The 22,787-nt window shown below is 67.5% G+C and overlaps 1 protein-coding gene across 6 annotated transcripts; it reads left to right on the top strand.

Moving 5' to 3' along the window:
* Positions 1–346: 346 nt before the first annotated feature.
* ASPSCR1 (ASPSCR1 tether for SLC2A4, UBX domain containing) lies at positions 347–22,121 on the top strand. Of its 6 annotated transcripts, none has more exons than XM_070393667.1 (16): positions 347–487; positions 1,388–1,443; positions 4,476–4,590; positions 5,570–5,670; positions 9,459–9,516; positions 10,406–10,479; positions 10,661–11,084; positions 17,490–17,629; positions 17,784–17,865; positions 18,156–18,222; positions 18,722–18,784; positions 19,123–19,175; positions 21,014–21,065; positions 21,196–21,265; positions 21,344–21,519; positions 22,022–22,121. In XM_070393667.1, exons 1-16 carry the CDS (start codon positions 386–388, stop codon positions 22,033–22,035), a joined length of 1,647 nt encoding a protein of 548 aa, XP_070249768.1. In that variant the 5' UTR covers positions 347–385; the 3' UTR covers positions 22,036–22,121. The 6 variants fall into 6 exon arrangements, with proteins under 6 accessions (XP_070249768.1, XP_070249772.1, XP_070249773.1 ...); XM_070393671.1 differs by lacking the exon at positions 347–487 and adding an exon at positions 689–929; XM_070393672.1 differs by lacking the exon at positions 347–487 and adding an exon at positions 689–929 and having other exon boundaries at positions 4,510–4,590.
* The last annotated feature ends 666 nt before the right edge of the window (positions 22,122–22,787 follow it).

Here is a 22,787-nt window from a genome sequence, read left to right on the forward strand (position 1 = left end):
CGAATGGGTCCCGAGACAGGCCGGCCCGTGGCCCAGGAGGGGCAGGGAGTCAGGCCTGGGCGCGCTCGTGTCCCGCACAGCCGTCCTCTTCCGGCGTCGGTTCCCCACGGCGGGGCGAGCTCGGCGGCCCGGCCCGAGGCCACGCGGGGACGGTTGGGGGGAGCTGTGAGCTCGCCCCCGGGACGGCTGGAGCGCGGGGGGCGGGGCCAGGACGGGGGCGGGGCCTGTGGGGCTGGCGCGGGGGCGGGGCCCTGACGTACCCGGAAGCGCACGCAGGCCCCGCCCCCTGCCCCGCCCCGCGGCCGCGTGGCTGTGCGTCCCGGCTGTTGCCGATAAAGTTGTTTGAAGCAGCGCCGGCGGCGTCGGCGGGTCACGTGAGCGGAACATGGCGGCCCCGGCCAGCGGCGGGGGCTCCGCGGTGTCGGTGCTGGCCCCGAACGGGCGGCGCCACACGGTGAAGGTGACGCCGAGCACCGTGCTCCTGCAGGTGCGGCCGCGGGCGGCGGGCGGCGGGCGGGCGGCGGGCGGCGGGCGGGGGCGCCGCGCCGGGCGGCTCCTGCGGTTGGCTGGGGGGGGGGGGGTGTCGCCGGGCGGTGCTGGGGCGGGGCCCGAGGCGGCCAATGAGCGGCCTCCTGGCGCAGAGGGCCCGCCCACTTCCGCGTCGGGGTCCCGGGCGCAGGGGTCCCTGCTTGGCCGCGGGCGGGGGCGGGGGCGGGCGCCGAGGGGCGGCGCTTCTGCGACCCCCGCCGATGCCGAGGCACCGGGTCCGGCCTGCGGGGTCCCAGCCCCGTGTCCCCGTCCCGGCGGGTCCCCGGCCGGTGTCCGCGGGCCTGGAAGTGCCGGTCTCTGTGCCTGGAACTGACTTGCTGACTCACTCGCTGCACTTCCCCGGGGGCCGCCGGTGCACCCCGAATCCGTCCCTTTAGAATGTATATTGGGCCCCGCCGTGTAGGGGGGAGGAGCCCCCAGGCGGGGTGGGGGGCCTCCGCATGCAGGACACAGAAGCGGGGCGCCCGGGCCCGTGGAGCTGGCGGGGTGCAGCTGGCTGCGGGCAGGGGCGCCCACGTTTGGACCTCGCTCCCTGCGAGGGAGGCCCGGCCTGGAGTGTGGGTAGGAAGATGTCTGTGGTGACGAGGGCCTGGCTGAAGGCCAGCGGAGCTGGGGGGACAAGTCCGGTCCAGGGAGGACAGGGACAGCGAACAGGACGCGTGGGTGAGGCACATGGAGCTGTTGCGTGGACGGGCCATCGTGTGGCCTTCTAGGCTTTGTCCAGCAGAGCCCACGGGCCCTCTGGGAGGTGGACTCGACGCTCAGCCGCCCCGGCGGCCCTGGCCTGCCAGCCCAGCAGCCGGTGGGCAGCGGCTCACGGCCTGTGTCTCATCCCCAGGTGCTGGAGGACACGTGCCGGCGGCAGGACTTCAATCCCAGCGAGTACGACCTGAAGTGAGTTTGCCGGGGCGGCTCCTGCGCGTCCACGCGGCGCGCTCCCCAGGCCCTGCTGCGGGCTTACGCCTCCGGCAGGTCGTCCCACAGCCCCGGAGGCCACCCGGTCCAGGTGGTGTGGGGCTGCGGCGTAGGGGAGGACCCTGCCTGCTGCCCCAGGCCTCCCCTGGCTTGTGGCCACAGCACTCCAGTCTGCCTCCTCCTCACTCCTCTCCCCTGCGTGTGAGCACCACCGCCCTGGTTCAGGATGAGTGCGTGATCTCAAGATCCTAACTCAGTTACGTCAGCAAAGTTCCTATTTCCAAATACGGTCACAGTCACGTGCTCTGGGGCCTTAGGCCATGGGGCCTGTCCTCGTAGGGGCCACCATTCAACCCGTGGCCACAGGGTTTCCGTGCGTTCTGTCGTGTAAGTTCCTGGTGGGGCTCTGAGGGCGCAAGGACGTGGTCCCGGAGAAATGGGGAGAAAGCCTCACCCGGGAGCAGGTCTCTGCCTGTGGGCGTTTTCCAGAGAGAGGGCATTCACAGTCCTCAAGGGCCTGAGACAGGACAGAGCCCGGCCGGCGTGGCTCCGTGGCTCCGTGGTTGAGCATTGACCTATGGCTCAGGAGGTTATGGTTTGATTCCTGGTCAGGGCACACACCTGGGTTACAGGCTCGATCCCCAGTGGGGGTACGTGTAGGAGGCAGCTGATCGATGAGTCTCTCTCATCATTGATGTTTCTCCCTCTTTCTTCTTCTCTGAAATCAATAAAAATATATTTTAAAAATAACAATAATACAAGGACAGAATGTGAGCCTGCCCTGATGGGTGTGGGCTTCTGTCCCACAGAAGGGGCACGTCCCAGGTGGCAGGTCTGACCCAGGTGGCAGGTCTGACCCAGGTGGCAGGTCTTCACCGGGTCTCATCCTCGCTCTGGGGACAGAGGAGCCCGGGGCGTGGGAGCATGTTCTTGTGGGCCTCACCGGTGCTGTGTCGCGCGTGGGGCTCTTACAGAGGAGATTCTGAGTGGAGACGCCCTCATGCCACCCCAGTTCCCGGCCTCCTGCCCGACCCACAAGAATCCAGGGCCCCTGCTTCGCGCTGGGTCACCCCCTGGCTTCCTGTCACAGGGCCGCGTGCCGCTCCTCCCTTCGCCTGCCTGAACCCTCGGCTGGGGCCCGGGTGGAGCCGCCGGAAGGTCGGGTCTCTTACCCATCTCTCGCCTGCTGATGGCGCAGCTGCCCCTTGAGAAACGGGGGTTTGAACTGCACGTGGGGTCTACTTCCACGTGGATGTTTTCCTTTTTCTAATTTCTTAGAAAAACATCGTCGTTGTTGGAAGTATTAACATGTCCCCTTTGACTCTGGTGGCCTGCCCGCCCCAGGCCTCCACACCCTATTGTCTGTGCCCCTTGCTTTTCTCTTTTTATTTAATAATTTCATAGCGAGAGGGAGGGGGAGCATGGAGTTGCTCTACTTGCTTGTGCAGTGTTTGGTTCTTGGCTGTGCCTGGCCTGGGGTGGAGCCCCAGCCTCGGTGCCTCAGGCCCTCTCGCCAACTAGCCACCGGCCCAGGGCAGCTGCTCCCCTGGCGCTGTGGACAGCTGACTGCGTGGATTGAGCCGCTTCATAGAAGGGTCTGGAGCATCTTCGAGTTTTGGTGTCAGAGGGGGTCCTGGATCCAATCCCCGTTGGGTGTAGAGGGACATAGTTCAGTGTTGGAGGCTCACCGTTTATACCTGGGATTTTCAACCCCATGGGCACCTGCCGGCACCCCTCACGCCTTTGTTCAAGGGTCAGCTGTCATTGGTTGAGACAGCACAGCCACGCCAGGGGAGGCGGCCTTGGTGTGTTGCCTGCCTGCACCTTCCCCTCTGCTGCCCTTGTTTCCCCACAGACCAGCCGTCCGGTCTGCACTAGGCCCTGGAGCTGTGTGAGCCCGGCCTGGCCATCAAAACGGCCTCTTTCTCCAAGTCGCCTGCGCCCTATGAACTGCTCACGCTCATAAAACCACGTCGTCTCCATCTCCACGGGCCTCTCCCCAGCGTCATGGTCCCCCCTAAACTCCCATTGGAAGTCGAGCTCAGATCTGACTTGAGCTGTGCATGTCCCCTTGTTCCCTCTCCTTGTGACTTGCTGTCTCTTTTCAGAGTCCGGGCCACATGGTAAGGAGGGCACGGGGTGGTTCTCGGGGCTTAGGAGGAGAGGGACCAGGTCAGGAGGCCCTGGTCCCCTCGCCCACCGTCCCTGCCCACGGGTGGGGGCTGTGTCCTGTCTGTCTCCTCATCACAGGAGCAGGTGTCCAGCTCCTGTTGGTTCACAGCCGACGTGGTCCAAGCTGGACATCAGGAGCCGCCTGTGGTCCCAGCTCTGCCCCTGGGTGGCCGGGCTACCTGCTGGCTCTTCTCACTGTTCCTTGTGAAACAGGCTGAGCGGGCAGGCGCAGGCTGCTAAGCAGGACCCGCAGGCAGGGCCCGGGGTCCTCCTGCCCTTGGGGCTTCCTGTCCTGACTCCTCCAGTCTCTGCCTCTGGCAGGGACCCGGGAGCTCGGTGGGTGGGGATCGGAGGAGCTGGGCCACCTGCTGTCGGGGCCCCACGTGGGCCTCTCCCTGATCAGAGCTGCCAGGTCCCTGTGCACACGCACACGTGGGGCACTCGGGCTCAGGCCTGGCTGCGAGCTGGGAGGAGTGGTCGCAGACCAGACCCCAGACCCCAGCACCAGCGGCCTGGCTCTCTGCGCTTGTCTGTGGTCCTCTAGACCCGTTGCCTCTGGTCCTGGAGGGCGTGGCCCTGCCTCCGGATGTCAGGAAGCAGGAGTGATAGGAGCTGGCCCCTGGGAGAGAGAATGCAGTGGCCGGACCACCTGGGGTGCAGCTCTGCCAACCACGCTCAGAGCTGTGTCTGCTCGCTTGCTCTGTCCCTGGAAAGACCCACTGTAGCAAGGACACGCCTCCTCCCCAGGCCACATCCCGTGCTCCAGGTGCGGGCCTGGCGGACGCTGCAGAGGCCGCGGAATGAGGCGCGCGGGCAGCTGGGCTGTGTCTGTGTTGCAGGTTTCAGAGGAGTGTGCTTGACCTCTCTCTGCAGTGGAGGTTTGCCAATCTGCCCAATAACGCCAAGCTGGAGATGGTGCCCGCGTCCCGCAGCCGAGAGGGGCCCAAGAACACGGTAGGCACCGCGCCTGCCCTCCTCGTAGGCTGTGGCCTTCGGGTGCACAAGCCACCTGGCGAGCCCCCACCCCAGCCGCCGGCTCGGTCCGGCAGAGCCCCTTTCTACTCTGGTGGTTGGAATGAGACTTGGTTCTGGGTGCTGCGGTTGCTGTTGGGGTTCACGGTGCTGCATTCATCTCACCTTCAAGCCTGGCCCCTGCCTGGCGGCCTGGTCCTGCCGTGGCGAGTGCCGAGCTCAGCGAGGCTCCTCGAGGGGGAGCGACCCGCCGTCTTCTGTCCTGGTCTTGGGCCCAGCCTCCCACCGAGCAGCTTTGAGGCTCAGAGCCAGCACCAGGAGGGGCCGTGCTGGCCCTTGAGGACAGGAAGCGCCAGCCGGGGCATGGGTCAGCTCTCCAGAGCCACCAGGAGTCAGACACGGGACTGACCCTGACACCCCACGACCATCGCGACCACAGCAGTTCTCAGACTTCTGTGTGGAAGGAGCTCTGACCTCCCTCGGTGGGTGGGATGGGGAGGCACGTTTCCCACGGCAGCTCCCTGTGTTGGGAGGAAGTGGTACCTGAACCAGAGGCCCGGGTCCCAGACAGCAGGCCGCGCGGTGGGCGGGCTCTGAGTCGCACGCAGCCCGGGCCAGCGCTCCTGCGCGTCCTCGGCAGAGGGGCCAGAACGGCGTTTCCCCCCTTTGGGTCAGAGACTTAGGTCCCACTCCAGGGACCTGGTTATCACAAATGGACGGACAAAAGCAACGTGCCCAATAACGAAAAATGCACAGAACACGACTTGTTGGTGCTATGGCTGCGCAACACAGTGCCCCAAGCCCGGCAGCTCGCGGCCAGCGACGTGCAGTGTGCAGAGGAGACGGTGCTGGCCGTGCAGTGCCCCACCCCCCCGCACCCCAAGACCCTGGGAGCCCTCACCCAGGCGGAGTCTCACCGGGTGCGGCCGCGATCCCCGCCTCAGCCTCCTCTCCTGCTCAGGTCCGCATCGCGCTGCAGTTGGACGACGGCTCCAGGTTGCAGGGCACTTTCTGTTCCGGGCAGACCCTCTGGGAGCTCCTCAGCCATTTTGCTCAGACCAGGTAAGTGTCAGGGAGGGCCCGGCGGGGCCTGCACTGCGTGGGTGCTGCATCCTGTGGGAACGGGTTGGGGACGAGGGCTGCTGTGCACCAGCCTTCCTGGCCGGTGCTGGTCACCAGCAGTGCGTCTTTCCGGGCGTGGCTGCCTGGTGCCCTCTTTGCGCCCTTTGGGGGACTGAGCGGCCCCACGCAGGAGGGGAGAAGCGAGTGCTGACAAATGCTCACCAGGAAAATGGGTCGTGTTGGTTTATTTGTTTTTTTTTTAATTGTGTTCAGAGAGGAAGGAAGAGGGAAGGGGAAATAGAAACATCAGTGATGAGAGAGAATCACTGATCGGCTGCCTCCTGCATGATCCGGGATCAAGCCCGCAACCCAGGCCTGTGCCCTGACCGGGAATCGAACCGTGACCTCCTGGTTCGTAGGTAGATGCTCAACCCCCGGCCTTGCGGGGGTCGTGTAAAGAGAAAGTTCTGTTGATGATGATGGGTGTGTGTCAGTTTCTGCCGAATGAACAGCGAGAATTCTGCCCCTTTAAGTTTGGTCTCTCGTGTGATGGAACTCTGTCCCCGGTGAAGCTCGGCCAGCAGAACAGAAGGGACCCCACAGACGAGGAGGAAGCAGAGGCAGGAGCACAGGCTCCACGTGTGGGGACCTGCTAATGGGGCAGAGAGCTCGGGCACCGGGGACGCCAACTGGAGAGAAGCGGGGGGCCTGCTGCGGGGGGGGGGGGGAGCGGTCCTTCAGGTGCAGGTGGGGAGGGACCAGGTGAGGCCCCTGCGGGCCCCTGGGGACGGTTCAGGGTCACACAGGCCTGCAGGAGGGGTCGGCGTCTGTGCTGAAGCTGTAGTTCACACGGGGACAGTGACGACCGCTCCTGCAGGAAAGGGGGTGATGGCAGGAGGCCCCCAGCCGCGGGAGAATGTCCGTCCTTAACACGAGTGCTGGGCCCAGTCACTGCCTCTCTCTGTTGCTTACGAGCAGGTCACGTCCCTCCTAGAAACCCCTCCGCGTCGTCTCCACGCGGTGCAGGTCCAGTGTGTGGGCTGCTCGTGCACCAGCCACCAATCCCGTCTGTGCAGTTCCTCCCGAGAGGGGGTTCCAGAGGCAGAGCGGCTGGGCGGCCGTGAGGGGCACCCCACGTTTCAGCTCCAAGAGCTGCCAGCCCAGCTTTCCTGGGAAGCTGCTCCTTGGCAGAGGTCACTAACGGAGAAGCAGGCTGAAGTGGGTGCCCATGGGGACGGGCGGCAGCATCAGCCCCAAAGCAAGGCCAGGGGCCTGATTGGCTGGGGCCATGCGGGGGCTGGGCAGGACCGGTAGCTGCCTTCGGCTGCAAGGACCCCGCTGGTGGGGGGCAGGGGCTCAGACTCTGGGTCCCACAGGATGGGCCGTGCAGGGAGCTCGGGGAAGAGGCAGGCGCCCCAGGACAGGTGGCGGGCGGGTCTCGGCAGAGCCATGGGGTGAGTCGGCACCGGGCCGCGTCCTCTGCATAGGGATCAGGGAGTTGGTGGTCCAGCTCTGACCTCTGACCCCCGAGTCTGGGGCTACTCACTAGCCACGTGACACACACGTGGCCACATGTGCGTGCGTAGAGGCGGTGAGGAATCTTCTGGTCGCCACATCAAAGGAGAGTAAAAACACGGGCAGTTAACTTTAGGAATTTGATGAACTTGACTCAGTGTATCCAGAGCGTTTCCCTGCGACCGTGTGCTCCGCGGGAAGAACGAGGTGTTCTGGGTTCTTTAGGGTAGGAGGTCTCACCTGGAGCAGACCCCGCTTGGGCTGGCCACCGGGCGAGCTCGGGGCCCACCTGGGCTGGTCGCTGCCTCGGACGGCACTGCCTGGACCTGGACTGGCCAGTCCTCCCTACCTCTTGGGTGTCAGCTGCCGGAGGGCCTCCAGGCGAGGGCTCCTTGCCTGCCACCCCAGGTTGCATCTGCCCCGAGGCCTGGGCCTTCTCCTCCCAGCCTGACTTCACAGCAGCGCCCGCGGCTCCATCCCCCCAAGAGCACACCCCGAACCCAGTGTCCCCGGGAACGCCGGCGTGTGCCTGCTTCCCCTGCGGTGGCCCTGAGGTGGGTTGTGTGCCATCCTGGGGCCCTGCGGGCGGCAGAGGCGGGTGCCAGGGCGTCCCCCCAGCTCCCGGCAGCCCCTCCGTGCCTGAAGTGCCCGCTCTGTGGGTTTGGGTTGGTTCTTGTGGTTCCAGCCGCAGCTTGGTCAGGTCCACGCCGGTGACGTGGACAGAAGGGGCTCCAGATACCTGGTGTCCCTGTCGCGTCGGCCCGAGTGGGGGGGCCCACACCTGTGGGGACACGTGCTCTGAGGCAGCGCACAGCATCGGTAAGGCCGTCAGCACCGCCTCTGCCCCCGCCCGACGGGGAGCGCATTTGCCGGCCGTGGATGGGGTGACGGTGCGACCCTGGCCGGGCACGTCCCACCCACACCGGTGATGTCTGGGGAGGGGCAGCAGGTGGGCACCCACGGGCGCTCCACACGACGCCCGGGGTTCTGCTGGGTCTGGGGCCCAGGGAGGCCCTCAGAGACGGCTCAGCCCTTGGAAAAGTTTGGGACTTAGGCAGGGTGTGTGAGGGGCGGCTCCCCCATGAGCTGGAATGTCCCCTGGGTCCCCTGTCCCGGGCTGGAGAGCGCTGCTAATTGGCGGGGAAGGTCTGGAAGTGATTGCAGCCGCCCTCCCTCGCGTGTTTACAGGCGTCTCCCTCAGATCCACTCGGAAGCCGATCCCTCTGAGGAAGCACATCAAAGCCGGGCTGGCGTTTGATGTCAGAGGCTCCGCAGGCAGGAGGCAGCTCAGCCGCTGTGATCTGTGGTCCCGCTGGCGCGGGGTCCCTGGGGAAGGCTTGCTCTGGCCCTTGGGCCTGTGCCTTCCCGAGGCTTGGGTCACCGGGTCGGGGTGGGCCGGGACCCAGGCCCTTGGGGTGTGCCCTGACCCGGTGTTGCTCTGGTCCAGGCTCTCAGCTCGGGTCTCCCACTTCCTGCAGGGATCTTGGGGGGCGAGGAAGCTGGTGGTGCCAGGGAAGGGGCAGGGCTGCATCTCCCCAGAGGCCCCACAGCCGGTTGTGGGGTGTGGGTCTCGGCCTCGGCACCACACACGAGCAAAGGCTAAAAGCAAATGCGAAATGGGCAGAACCCAGGCCAGGGCCCTGCAGAGGCCCGTCCCGTCTCGTCCGAGTGTGCAGGCAGCTAGAGGCATGCTGCTCAGCCCCAGGTCAGCCCCATGTTCTCCGTCCCACCCACATCCACGGGCGTGTGGGCCCCGCAGAGGCCTGCGACAGTGGCCCCGCACAGCCTGAGGTCACCACTGGCGGCTGCTCTGTGGCCCAGCCTGGAGGAGAGGGCCTAGTGGGCAGTTATGTGTCAGGAAATGCAGGAGTGGACGTCCCTCCGTCCCTTCGCCGTCACAAGCTCCCCAGCCGGACATGGCCAGCTCCAGCCTGTGCATAACCTGGTGGCCCTGCGGGCCTGGGTAGTACGAGATGGTTTCGGGTCCGTGCACGTGTGTGCGTGTGACTGTGTGTGTGTGCACGTGAGCGTGCGCATGTGTGTGCGCCCGCACGCCCGCCGTCCTCTGAGCCCGCCCAGCTCTGCTTCTGGGGCTGCTCTGTCCCATCTCGGGGTCTGGCTCATGAGGGAGAGGATGTTGGTGGCCAGTCTGCTGTGGGCGGGTGCCTGCTGCCGTCTTCCTGGAGAACCTGGGGAGCCTCTGTGTGGCTCTGGGGTTCCCGGGTGCCCTCCCGTGCCAGGGCCGGCCTCTGATGTCCTTCCCTCTCCTGCAGGGCGTGTCTGGAGCAGCCGTGGGAGGCCAGCCCGGTCTGCGTGTACATGAGGGATGAGGTAGGACTGCGGCTCCACCCGCCTGGCCTGGCCGGCTCGCCGCTCCCGTCCCATGCGGCCCAGCCTGCTTTCCAGTCTGGAAACCCCCCCTCCTCCCCCCACCTTGCAAGCAGCGGGAGGCGCTCTGAAAGCCCCTGTGTTCCCCGGGAACTAACCGCGGCCCGGCTGCGCCCAGAACCTCCCCACGCCCTGTTTGTTTTCTCAGCTTCTCTCAAAGCCCAAGAGTCACAAAAGTGGTTTCATTTTAATAAATATTTGCTTTGCTCCGTTTTGATCTTTTTCAAAACGAGCGCAGGGCGGTGCGGGCCCAGCTGGCAGAGGCCCTGCCCGTCCCCCGCCCGCCATGACAGGACCCTCCTGGCGCTCGGTCCCCTGGCTCACAGGGGCTTTTTGTTGGAGTCCTGGCTGAGTGCCCTTTCCTGGCCTGGGGTGGCCACTGTCCCCGAGGGCCCAGGAGGCCTTGGTGGGTGAAGCACGCCCGTGAGGAAGGGGTTCCGGGGCTGTGAGCGGGAGGGACCTGGGGGTGGACACCTGGGCCCAACTGAGGGCCGTCGTGGTCGGTGCAGCCCTCAGGGCTGGTCATGTGGCCAGTGCTGCTCACCCAGGCCTGTGCCCCGCCTGCCCGGGCCTCGGGGTGTTGGGCTGGGGACAGACCCTGACCCTGGAGCAGATGCTCGGGTGCAGGTTGGGGTGCGGGCGGCTGGGCCTAGGCCTCGGACTGGCTGGGCACCGCGGTGTCCGTGGCCTGGCCGGGCGGCTGGGTAGGTCGGTTAGCAGTGGGCAGGGCCTCGGTGCCTCCCCTGGGCAGCGTGAAGCCTCGGCTAGGCCTGGCGGGAGCTCTGGCAGGGAGGGCGGCGGGTGGCGGGCACACGGTCCCGTCTCCTTGCAGGTGACGGGCAGAGCCGCCTTGCAGAGCACGACGCTGCTGTCCCTGGGCCTCACCGGAGGCAGCGCCATCATCAGGTGGGGCTCTGAGTCTTGTGTTGGGAAAGAAATGGGGTCTCAGAGGAGAGGAGCGGGAGTATGGAAAAGCGGGACACGTGCCCGTGGCGCCCCCCTCGATCCGAGGCCACTGGGGGGGGGCGGGGCCGTGAGGCCTGGGTGCTGAGACCGGGTGTGGAGCGTCCCTCTCTCTCGGCCCCAGGTTTGCCATGAGGCGATGCGACCCGGCCACCACGCAGGAGCCTGGGGTCTCCCGGAGCAAAAGCCCAGCAAGCCCGACCCCCTCCCTGTCGGCCGAGCAGGCAGCCGGCAGCCCGCTGCTCCCCTTGGACTCGGCAGGGCTCAGCCGGGGCGACGTGAGCCGCCAGGAGGAAGCAGGCACCTCGGGGGCCGGCCGCGCAGATGGCCCTGGTCCGAAGCCCGCGGATGCCCAGGCGCAGCAGATCTCGGAGGAGCCCAAGCCCACCCCCTTCGTGCCTTTCTCGGGAGGGGGGCAGCGCCTCGGGGGCCCCGGCGGGTCTGCGAGGTGTCTGATGTCACCGTCCGCCAAGCTGCCCAAGTCCTTCTCCAGCCCCGGAGGCCCCTCCAAGCCAAAGAAGTCGAGGCCCCCGCCGGAGCCGGAGCCGGTAAGCGGTGAGCTGGGCGCTGGGTCCTTCCTCCAACCGCACTGGCCCTCCGCCGGTCAGCTGGGGGCGGCACGCTCGCTGGGGGCGTTTCACCTCACGGAAGTGACCTTTTGGTTTGGTTTGTCTTAAATTGGCTGCATCGGGGCACCTTTGAATGTGGTTTGATAGGTTTCGACAAACTCGTGTGCCCCGTGGCCCCTGCCTCCCCTGTGGCCCTCGGCCTGGGTGTGGGACTCACAACGCTCCTGTCCCGGGCGGTGCCTCTGCCGGTCGGCGGTGTTGACGTGCCGGAGGCTTGGGCCTTGGCCGCCCCGCTGGCCGTCCGCAGAGGCGGAGCTCGCGGTGCTGTCTGCAGCCAGTGCCTCGGTGTGGCCCTCCCGTCCGATCAGCTTTGGGGTACAGTTTGCTGCATGGACACGGCTGCGGCCAGTTCTGTGAGCGGCACTTTGCCTCCTTGGTGCTGACCAGTCTCTGCGCGCCTCTGACTCATGCGTCACCCACTTCCTTCGAGTCCCACCCGCCCCCTCGGACGCCCACCCCCCGCTCCCCTGACCACACCCCGACCTGAGCGGTGGGAGGCCCACATTCTGGTCCTGCTGAGCAGGCAGGCACAGGTCCTCCCGGTCAGACCGCGTGGCCCAGGCCTCGCCCTGGCAGCTGCAGCCACCTGGGCACTCTGGGAGGGAAGATGGGCTTGGGCCCCTATCAGGTCGGTCCTCCCGGGTGGCAGCGCTGGACTTCTCGGAGCCCTCTGGAACCTTCTCCAGCGGTGTTCCTGCGTCACACAGCGGCGTCCGCGGGACAAGCAGCGTCGGCCCAGAGGCTGTGCGTGTGGGCCCCTCTGCCCGGCTGCTGCTTCACCTCCTGGGCAGCCCCAGGCTCCCCCGCCTCCGTGGTCGTCCACCCAGAGTCCGGCCGACTCTCAGTACTGGGAACACCAAAGGGGAGACCTTGCCCTGGGACCAGCCTGGCTCTCCAGCCTGGGCTGTGCCGCGCACCCCCCCCAACCCCATCCCGTGTCGTGGAAGCTGTGCGCTGTGAGTGGGCGGCGCCCTGAGATGCTGCCGCTGCATCTGTGCTCGGCTCAGCTCCCAGCTTCCCGGGCCCTTTGCTTCCACGCAGAGCGGCTCCCCCTGCACCTGCATCGGCCCGTACAAGGCCCACGCGGGGCTCCAGATGAGGAGGATTCCTTTCCAGACCCCTTTCCAGGCGGAGAGCCGCTGCGGGAGGGCTGGTTCGGCTGCCCGCGTGCCGCCCGCGTGCCGGCGTATGTGATGCGCTGGTCCGCACCCGCGCGCTGCCCCGTCACCCCCAGGAGCGTAGTGTCTGTCGGCCGTGGCTCCGCAGATACTGTCAGTTTCGTCTCCTTCATATCCTGGTCTTAACTCTCCTTGTTCTCGGGTGTTTGTTGGAGAGCACCTGTCTGACCTGGAGGGTGGCCCTCGTGCACCTGAAGTGCTACGTGAGCTGTGGGCGCTTTTACCAAGTTGACAGTTTCTATTCCTAATTTTCTGAGAAACTTTTTTTTATCATAAGTAGGTGTTGAGCTTTAGCAACTGCTTTTCTACCTGGAAACAATTGTCTGTCCTCCCAGTGCAGCCACGTGGTGAGGTGCGGTCGGTCCGTGGGGCCAGGGACCGCCTTGCATTCCAGGGTCTGTGCCTGTTCAGTGAGAGCTTCCTTGTGACCACACGTGGGTCCGGTTCAGCCGAGTTTCAGCTCCGAGTCTTTGTGTCCTGAGTGAAGCAGACTGTGGAGGCCGTGGGCTGGAGGCCCCGCCCCGTCTCCTCTGGAGCCCCTCACTCCTGCCTCCAGGTCACACCTGGGGAGCCTGGGGGGGTCCTGCAGAGGAGGCAGCAGCCAGATTCCCTCTGGCTCCCCCACGGCCCGTGGTGTCTCCTGCTGAGTGGACAGGGAGGGGCAGGGCCAAGGCCGTCCTGAGCTCCGTGAATGTTTATCCTGGGGGGCAGTGGCTGATGTTTGGGCTGAGTTAGAAGCCAGTGCACATCCCCAGCCAGAATCGGTGGCCGAAAGCAGGCCCATGTGGTTGAGCCCGTGCTGGGGGTCTGCACTTCCGGGGGGACCCTGCGTTGGGGGGCCAGGACTGGCTGCCTCCCTCTGGGGCTGCATGGAGGGGGGCCTGGCTGTCTGTGTCTCTTGGGAACCTGCTGACTGTCCCAGGGGCACCCAGGGTGGCGTGGGCTTGTGCTCCCCTCAGGGGGTGCTGTCAGGGCCCAGGATCCCTGCACCCCCAGCACTGACCCCGGCCCCGGGCAGGGGGGCCGCCTGGCCGCCAGCAGCGCTGCCTTTGATCTGGGAGCCCCAGCAGCTGGTTGGTGGGGCGTCCCCGCCCGCCTCGTGCCTCCCGTCACTGACAGCCGCACACCCAGGGGCCAGCCAGCCACATGGTGTCTGCTTTGTGTCCCTTTCAGTGTTGGGGGAGGGGGAGGAACAAAACAGAACTTTTGGGGGAACTTCAAAGGTGCATTTCAGGGATGAGAAAGCTCCCGAGTTTCCCATTAATGCTCAGCCTCGTGTGGTTTTTGAATTTAAATAAAGAGTCAAAAGAGACAGGATGAAATAGAGGCAGGTCCTCGCGAGGCTGGGATGGTTTACAGACCCGGGCGGCTCCTGCCTTTGATGTTGGAACATTAATTATTAGAAGGTAGTTTAACTGGCCATTGGGACGGGTGGGAGGCGGGCTGCCTGGCGGCCCCTGGCCTGTCCTTTGAAGTCCTTCCCCAGCCCGGGGGCCGCCCCTCAGCTCCGCACGGGGCAGCATCCCAGCGGGCGCCCACAGCTGGCACGGGAGCCTGATCAAAGTCCTGCTCCCTGGGCGACGGGCTGACAGTGGTCCCCCTGCGCCCGTCACCCTCCAGGGGGTGGTCTCCCCCGTCCAGACCGGGGCACTTCCTCCGCACCCGTCTCAGGGCCACGTCGGCCTTGCCTCTGGCCGCCCGCTCCCTGGGAGGAGCCCAGTCGTATAGAGAGTGGTCCCCTAGCTACTGTCCTCCTCCTCGGCCGGGCGGGGCCCTTGCCCAGGCCGTTCCCCCAGGGGCCAGCCTCCCGGCCTGTCCCTGTGGGGCTGCGAGTGTGGGTGCCGAGCTCCTGCCCCGCCCGGCCCCAGGTGTGCTGGCAGGTGGGGCCGCAGGTGTGGAAGCCTCCAGCCCTGTCCTGCTGCCTCCACGGAGCCTGGACGTGGGGAGAGACGCCAGCCTGCCCGCCGGGAGGAGAACGGGCTGTGTGGTGCCCTGGAGCCCTGAGCTGCCCACACAGGCCCGCTTCCTGCGGGGGGGGTGGGGGGGGGGCGGTCCTGGCGTGAGGCCCCGTCCTGATTGGCATGGCTTGTGCCCCTTTGGTCTGGGGTGCGTGCCCGCCCCTCGGGCTGTGCTGTCCCGGCTCCCGGGCAGCTGTTGCCTGTGGGTGAGGAGACCCTGCCTCTGCTCCCGGGGTTCCTTCCCCTCATCTGTCCACAGCGACTCGCGCCAGCCAGCCGGGCACGTGGGAGTGCTCAGCTTCACCGCACGGGATGTCACCCACCGCCCAGCCTTTAGCCGCCTGTATTCTTTTTTTTTTTTTTTTAATGTTTTTGTTGTTTTCAAAGAGAGGAAGGGAGAGGGAGAGAGATGGAAACATCCGTGATGAGCGAGCATCATGGACCAGCTGCCTTCTGCACGCCCCCCCACTGGGGATGGAGCCGCCACCCGAGGTGTGCCCTGACGGGATCGAACCCTGACCTCCGGGGTCCCAGGGCAACACTCAGCCCTGAGCTGCCTGGGCCTGGCTGTACTCTTCTCTTTAGAAAACTCTGCTTTTTTTGCTCAAAAGGGTCAGCAGGCCCAGTGCTGCCAGGGCTGAGGGCCAGGGCTTCGACCCTGTCCGCCCGCCCACTCGCCCAGGATTGGGGGTCCTCCCGTGCCTTCCGGGGCGGCTGGCTGGGAGTAACTCAGGGGTGTGGCCTTGTCCCTGGAGTAGTGACTCAGCTCAGCTCCCAGCCTCAAGGGGAAGCTCTTCGCATCCCTCAGGCCTAGCCCGTTGTCAGAGGGCAGTCTGGCTGCGGGGGGGGGGGGGAGCCCCATGAGGAGGGAATCTGGGCCGCGGTCACCCCGTGGAGCTGCTGCATTTTTTCTCTGGGTGTCACCACGTCCTGGAAAGTTACTGTCAGAAAAGGAAGCCTCCGTGGGCAGGGAGGCCTTTGCCCTGAGGCCCCTGTGCCCAGTGGTTCTACTTGTGTGGCGGCTGCTGGAGTGAGTTCACCGGCCCGGAGGCCAGCAGCCCCGTCTCGGCCGGGCGCCGGCTCCCTGGTCCCTCGACGTCTGGCCCGGTCGGGTGTGTGGTCGCACTGAGCATGGTGTGGGGCCCAGCGGCCAGTGCTGTCCGCCTTGCTCCCTCCAGGTCCCCTCCAGGCCTGTTCTGTGGGGCAGGGACTCTCTGAAGGTGCTGGGGCCGCCCTCAGCTGGCAGATGGTCACCCAGCCCCCACCTCCATATGGCCTGGGGTCAGGCCCATTGTCCAGCGCTCCTGTCCCTCCTCCTGGCCTCCTGGGCCCCTGGCCACGGTCATCTAGTCCACCGATGAGGCGAGTCAGGTCTCAAAGGAGGCGCCCCCTCAGCCTGCCGCCCTCCTAGTGCCCCCTGAGCCGTGGAGTGACCTGCGGGTTCAGGCGTGGAGGTTGGCGTCAGGACTTCCCGAAGGTTCTGGGCTCCATCATTCGGAGCCTGTGCCCTGGCCCTGGCCGCACAGCAGCTGTGGGCTCATCGTGGCCCTCCCCTGACCCCAGGGCCTGGCCCTCAGCACCGGGAACCTCTCCCAGGGCCAGGACGCGCTGTAGCTCTCCCCACGGCTGCCCCGGGGGGTCCTTTTCCCACGAAGCCTCAGCTTGAACCTCGTTCTCCATCCAGACACCTCCGTCCGTGCTCCTCAGTGGGGAACCGTGCGGGGAAGCCGGCGCGGGGACAGCAGGGGCACGGAGCCCGACGGGGCCCAGCAGCGGCAGGAGCAGGCCTGGTGCCATGTGCTCCCTGGGCCGGCTCCCGGGGGTGCTGGGTCGGGGACCCACCTGCAGGGCCAGCTCAGCTTCCTGCCTGGGCCTGTCACCCCGTTGCTGTGCTCAGGGGGACGCTGTGCCAGGGGCTTCTGCTGGGGCCGTCTGGCTCGTGCACACGGCGGTTTGGCGCATGGCATCCGCGTCCTACCCTAGCCCTCCCCCGGGAGCGGCACGCGCCCGGCCCCTCTGGAATGCAGGCGCCGTGGCCGTGGGGGGCAGCCGGCGCCTGGCATCTTGTTATAAAAAGCTCTGGCGTCGACGGCCCACAGCGGCTGCAGGAAGGCTGTGGCTTTGAAGGGGCAGCTCCCAGGAGCCTTGGCCAGCCACCTCCGGGCTCTGCTGCCCAGGCCTCGCTGCCCTTCCTGGCCGCTGGCCACGGCACTCGGGGCAGAGGGGCTCCCTAGCAGCCCGCTCCCTTCCCAGGGAGAGCGCTTGGGGACCCAGGGGCCCCGGAGTGCAGGCGCCTGCGCTGCGGCGAGGGTGGCCCGGAGGCTCCTGGCAGGTGCACCGAGGCAGCAGCTACCCCAACGCTGAGGTCTGGGGTCTGGCTGTGCCCAGGGGTGTGGCCAGGCCCGGCGACGGGAGGCTGTGGGAGGGACGATCGGACAGGCTGTTCCCAGACCTGCCAAGCCCACCCTGGTCCCGGGTGAGAAACAGGAGGTGGGACGCCATGCTGGGGGGGCAGTGGGGGCGGCAGGGCAGAGGGCAGCTTCCGGGCGGCTCTGCCGAGATGGCTGTGGGCCCTTCTGTGGGAGGAGGACTGGACCTGCTGGACATCTCTGTCAGGGCAGCGCCCGGCGGCCTCCGCGCCCCGAGGTGCCCCCCACGCTTGCTGCAATTACCCACCCGGAGGCGCCACACGCAGAGCAGCCCTGCCTTGTAATTTCCATCGACCTTGTTGCCAATTAGGAGCGACGCTGTCCCTTCCTGTGTCCCTGGGGTGGGCAGACGCAGCCAGGCTGCTCCCCTGGGGAGGGGTGGGGGTCAGCCCGGCTGTGGGGCCAGCGGCTGCAGGTTTTCGCCAAACCTCTAATTTGGGGGCTGCCGCTTCTCCTGCTCCTCCCTTGGAGCCCCTGACGTGGCCTGGACCGGGGCACTGCTCCCCAGGAAGTGAGCAAGGGGCTGTGGGGAGGCCGGCCTGCAGAGCGCCCCTCACCCACCACCTGGGCCCCGGCAGAGACCGAGCCTGGAAGCGAGGGACAGTCCCACGCCCCACCCTGAGGCCTGGCCTGGCCACGGGCTGGTGGGGGGCCTGGGTTTGACGGGGGTGCACAGCTGCTCCAGCTGCAGGGCCTGGGTGACCCAGCCCCCGTGGCCGGGCACCTGGGACCTGCGTCAGCCATGTGTCTGCCCTGCAGCCGGTGGACCGGGACCCCGTGGTGTGCCACCCGGACCTGGGGGAGCTGCTCCAGGCCTGGCCCGCGGAGCTGCCCGACGAGTTCTTCGAGGTCACGGTGGACGACGTGAGGAGACGCTTGGCCCAGCTCAAGAGTGAGCGGTGGGTGTGCCCGCCCCCTCGGTCTCCCCGCTTCCCACCGCTGGTCCCCAGCTCCATGTGTGGCCGCACCTGGAGGGGGCCTGTCTGTCCAGCCCGGGTGGGCCTCCTCTCTGGCGGGAGACCGGGACCTTCACCCGCCCCCTTCCTTCCACAGGAAGCGCCTGGAAGAGGCCCCCTTAGTGACCAAGGCCTTCAGGGAGGCTCAGAGGAAGGAGAAGCTGGAGCGATACCCGAAGGTGCGGCGGGGCTCCGAGCGGTTCCTCATGTGGCCGCCGTGCACAGGCCGGTGCGGGCGGCTCCGAGCGGTTCCTCCTGTGACCCCCGTGCACAGGCCGCTGAGCGTGCTCCCCTGAGCTCCCGGAGCTCGCCCGCCTCGGCGTGGCTCTGTGGTGAAAACAGAAGTCCATGTGCACGGTGCGGGGACAGCACCCGCAGGGGCGGCCGGCACCTCCGCCTGTCTGGCCCCGGGTGGGGTCCTCCCTGCGGCAGGGCTCCGGCTGTCCTGACAGCACGCTTGTCCGACCAGGTGGTCCTGAGGGTGCTGTTCCCTGACCGCTACATCCTGCAGGGCTTCTTCCGCCCCAGCGAGACAGGTAGGGCCGCACCCAGCATCCAGGACGGCTCCCTCCAGGCTGTGGGCCTGTGGCTGTCGGGCCCTGTGCTCGGGGAGGCGGGGGTTTGGGGGCTGCAGGCAGTGGGCTCTGAGCTTGCAGAGCGTGTTGGGTGATTGTCGGGCTGGCCTAGCGGTGCCTGGCCCCTGCACCCGTTCGTTCTGGACAGAGGGCCACCCGCTCCCCACCCCCACAGCGGGCCCTGGGCCTGGAGCAGCTCTGCAGGTGAAGGGAGGCCGTTTGCAGGGTGGGGGCCGGGAGTGGCCCTGCTCCGGGCCCGCTGAGTGTCTGGGTCCTGTGGAAGGAACGAGGTGGACTTCCCAGCCCCGGGCTCGGATTGGTGTCCTGAGTGCCAAGGCCCAGGAGGCGGCTGCCCAGGGTGGGGGCCAGCTTGGTGCGGTGGCCGGCCTGTCCAATCCCACTGGGGCCAGCATCGGGGTGCGTCTGCTGGGGGCCCGCTCACCCGCCCCTTCCTCCTCAGTGGGGGACCTGCAGGACTTTGTGAGGAGCCACCTGGGGAACCCCGCACTGCCCTTCCACCTGTGTGAGTACTGCTCAGGCCTGCCCTGCGTGCTCCCTGCTGCCCTCCCCACAGGGACACAGTCCTCTGCTGCCAGCAGCCGGAGCTGTGTGGACGGGGCGCTGAGGGCTGGGGTCCTGGCAGGGGCTGCCCCGGGTCACTCCCCCCACCCAAGGCCCTCACCAGGGTTTTTGCTGCAGCGGAGAAGTGGGCAGAGGGCTGTGGACGGAGGCTTCTTCTAGAATAGCCCCAGCTGAGGCTGCCAGCCCTCCGACTGGACCAGTCGTCCCTGGGGAACGGGCGGTAGGTGAGGGGTGAGGGGGTGGGGCGAGGCCTTCCTCACGAAGACATTCTCTCCCCAGTCATCACTCCTCCAAAGACCATCCTGGAGGACCACACGCTGACCCTCTTTCAGGTACTGGCCCCTGGCCCGGGCTGGGGTGGACTCTGAGGCCGCTCTGCAGGCCCGGGACGGGGGTGGGGGTTGCAGAGCCTCTAAAGTTGGCCTTGTGCTTGCTTCCTGCCTCCTCCGCTGCTGCCCCAGGGGACCGGCCCTTTGGCTGCAGAGCTCCCTGCCCTGGGCCTGGGTGGACAGCGTCCACAGGCAGCGCAGCTGGGGCAGGTCCTGAGGTCAAGGGTCAGAGCCCTCCCTGCAAGTGGCCTGCTGCCTTGGAGGCCCCTGCTGCCTGCTCCCTGCCTGCCTTCCCAGCCGGGCCCCCGCTGGCTGCCCCTGCGGCCCCCCTGCGGCAGCTCCTGCAGGGTGAGGAGTGTTGACCCAGCGCCTGCTGGGCCGCCTCCAGAGCAGGAGGAATGTCCTGTCCTCAAGGGGAGGGCAGCCTGGGGCCTCCCCGGGCCGGGCCTAATGGTTTCCTCTTCAAAGCCGCCTCAGATATTTTAATTACTAACAGAGGCCGGCCCTTGTTAAGTGGCCCGCAGGCCTGCGAGGTCTGAGCTGGGGCTGCGGGTCCTGGGGAGATGGGACAAGACCAGGCAGAGCTGGCCACTCACCAGGAACGGAGTCAGGGTGGGGGAGCCATGCCTGCCCCCCTCAGCCCAGGAGCCCGAAGATGTTGGTGCTCTCCTCACCCCGCCTGCCCCCCTCCCGGCAGCCTGTTGATGCACTGGATTGGGAAGGTGCTTTGGGAGGGGACAAACCCCCCCATTAGGAGCCCTGGGTGCCGTCCCGCCCACTCGGCCTCATTTCGGTGACACTCGGCCCCCAGCTACCAGCAGCCGCCTCCTTTCATCCGTCAGCTCGGCCCTGGCGCGCGGGGCCTCCCCGGGGTGCGGCCCTGCCCGAGATCAGAGCTGGCAGGGCTCGGGGAAGGAAGCCTCCCGCCTCCCGGGGGGAGCAGCGCGGAAGCCGCGGCTTTCATGTCGCTGGCAGGGCCGCAAGCTGGCTGCTGCTGCCCGGAGGCTGCCTGGGGCCTGCCCATGTTCCTGGGGTGACAGCGTGGGTGTGGGGGCGGCGGCCCAGCTGCCCTCTTGGCTGCTGGACCAGGAGTGTCTGGGAGCCGTCGAGGGCCATGGGGGTGGGGTGCAATCAGTGGACACAAAGGCCCCCAACACCCCACAGCAAACCTGCTTCCTGGGCCGGAGCCCCGCCCACCACCCGCCCAGGACCAGGCCTCACCTCAGTGGGTGCTGAGCCCCTGCCGCCTGGGGGACCCTCCGCGTGGCAGCAGGCAGGCCTCCCATGGGTGTCCTGTGGTCGGCAGTCATCTGTTTGGTTGGGATCCCAGAGATGCAGACCGGTGGGGCGGGGCTTTGGACAGGTGCGAGGGGGGGTCCTTCAATGGCCCCAGATGGCCCCGCCCGGGTCCGTCAAAGAAGGTGCTGCCTCATGGGGTGCTGAGGGGAGTCCCAGCACCTGGCGGTCCCCCCCGAGTCGGGGTCTGGCCTTGCAGGGAGGGTGGGTACTGTCTTGCCTACACCCCCTCCCTGCTCCTCGGCCACCTCCAGTCTCAGGCCCCATGTACCCACGGGCTCTGACCCGGCGTCACGGCCCTTGTCCGTCGCCCGGCGTGGGCTGTCTCAGCATTCCCAGGCCTGGCCTTTGAGGCTTCTCACGAGTCGCCCCACCCCTCGCCTCCCAGAGTGCGGAGCTCGGTGGGGTCACTGCCCTGGGTCGGCTGTGGGACACAGCCATGGTCCTCGGGGCAGGTGCAGGCTGTGTCTGGGGCCGTCCCTTGCAGCCCTGTCTCTGCCCTCAGTGCCCGCCTGGCCCCTGAGCTCCCTCTGCCCTTCCTGCAGGCAAACCTCTTCCCTGCTGCCCTGGTGCACTTTGGGGCTGAGGAGCCAACAGGTGAGTGGGTCCCAGAGCAGGGCCTGCTTTTGGGCCTGGAAGGAAGACCTGTGGCCTGATCCCCCCCCAGGGCAGCCCCGCCCAGGCCATGGCCCCCCTCCCCTTGGCCTGAGGGTGCTGCCGCCTGCAGGTCTCTATCTGGAGCCCAAGCTGCTGGAACACACCGTCTCCCCATCTGCAGCCGACGTGCTGGTGACCAGGTGAGAGCCCAAGGCGCTGGCAGTACCAGGGTGGGAGGGTCGCGCTGCTGTGCTCGCTACCTGTGCCTTCTGCCGCAGGTGCATGTCCAGGACTTCCGTGACCCCGTCCCCACTGCCAGCCCCTGACCCTGTGCCCCTCGAGTCGGAGGCAGCTGCCGAGGAGGGCGCAGTGGGGCCCCCTGAGCCCAGCCCTGGGACAGCCCAGCCCTTGAGGAGGGACCTGGGCAAGGTGCCCAAATGGCTAAAGCTGCCAGGTACTGTGAGGGCGGCCGGGCCCCAGGTACTGTGAGGGCGCCGGGCCGGCCGGGAGGGCTGCTGGGGGGAGCTGGGCCCCAGGTACTGTGAGGGCGGCTGGGCCGGGCCGGGAGGGCTGCTGGGGGGGAGCCGGGCCCCAGGTACTGTGAGGGCGGCTGGGCCGGGCCGGGAGGGCTGCTGGGGGGGAGCCAGGCTCCAGGTGCTGTGAGGGCGGCTGGGCCAGGAGGGCTGCTGGGGGGGAGCCAGGCTCCAGGTGCTGTGAGGGCGGCTGGGCCAGGAGGGCTGCTGGGGGGGAGCCAGGCTCCAGGTGCTGTGAGGGCGGCTGGGCCAGGAGGGCTGCTGGGGGGGAGCCGGGCCCCAGGTGCTGTGAGGGCGGCTGGGCCGGGCCGGGAGGGCTGCTGGGGGGGGAGCCAGGCTCCAGGTGCTGTGAGGGCGGCTGGGCCGGGCCGGGAGGGCTGCTGGGGGGGAGCCAGGCCCCAGGTCACACGTGTTGCATTGCAGCCAGCAAGAGGTGAGAGCCGCCAGCCGGAGGTGCCCACTTGGCCAGGGACGGGACCTTCCTCCACCCTGAGTGCGAATAAAGACTGAGCACCTCCCGAGACCCTCCTGTTCCTTCTCCAGAGAGTGCCCCGAGTCCTCGCCCGGCCGCCTCCTGACGCTGCCCGCCTGTCCAGGCTCCCGGGCACTGGCCTCCCGCTCCGGGACTGGCCAGTCCGAAGCCTGGCTGGACCTCGGTGTGTGGTCCCCTTGCTGGGCCTGTTCTCATTACGCAGCTGCTCCTAGCGGCTTTGCCTCATTGCCATCATCCATCCCCTCCTCCAGGCCCGGCCTGTCCGCACAGGCCGGCACCTCGCCCCTGGCACACTAGGGTGGGTTGGCAGCCTGACCTGGAGCTGCCCGCCCGCCTCCCCACTGAGGCACCTCATAGTAGCTGGTCCTCGGGCACTGGCCCTTCCATTCTAATCGCTTCCACGTGCGCCCAGCACTTTGAAGCCCAGAGACTCCCGAGGTGGCAGGGAGAGGACGGCGGGGGCAGAGGCTGGGAGGGGTGCAGGAAGGGCCCAGCAGGGCCCAGTGAGGGATGGAGGGCTTGTCGCCAGCCCGCGCCCTCCTGGCGGGGGGCGGGGGGGGGGGGGCAGGCAGGTCGGAGCCGGGCTGCCTCGAAGGTCCTGGTGGAGGTGGGTGGCTCTGCCCCAGCCCATAGTCACTCGACCTACAGCCCTTCAGGTGTTTGCTGCCCTGGGCACTGTTGAAGCAGCTCAGCTCA

This window comes from Myotis yumanensis, unplaced genomic scaffold, assembly GCF_028538775.1.
Source record: "Myotis yumanensis isolate MYYU_CA2020_CCGP unplaced genomic scaffold, mMyoYum1.0.hap1 SCAF_16, whole genome shotgun sequence".
NCBI lineage: Eukaryota > Metazoa > Chordata > Mammalia > Chiroptera > Vespertilionidae > Myotis > Myotis yumanensis.

Coding starts and splice junctions, on each gene's coding strand:
- ASPSCR1 (XM_070393666.1), top strand. CDS start 1,222: ATGGAGCTGTTGCGTGGACGGGCCATCGTGTGGCCTTCTAGGCTTTGT. Junction 11,085..17,489: donor CCCCGCCGGAGCCGGAGCCG/GTAAGCGGTGAG, acceptor TCTGCCCTGCAG/CCGGTGGACCGGGACCCCGT. Junction 17,866..18,155: donor AGCTGGAGCGATACCCGAAG/GTGCGGCGGGGC, acceptor TTGTCCGACCAG/GTGGTCCTGAGGGTGCTGTT.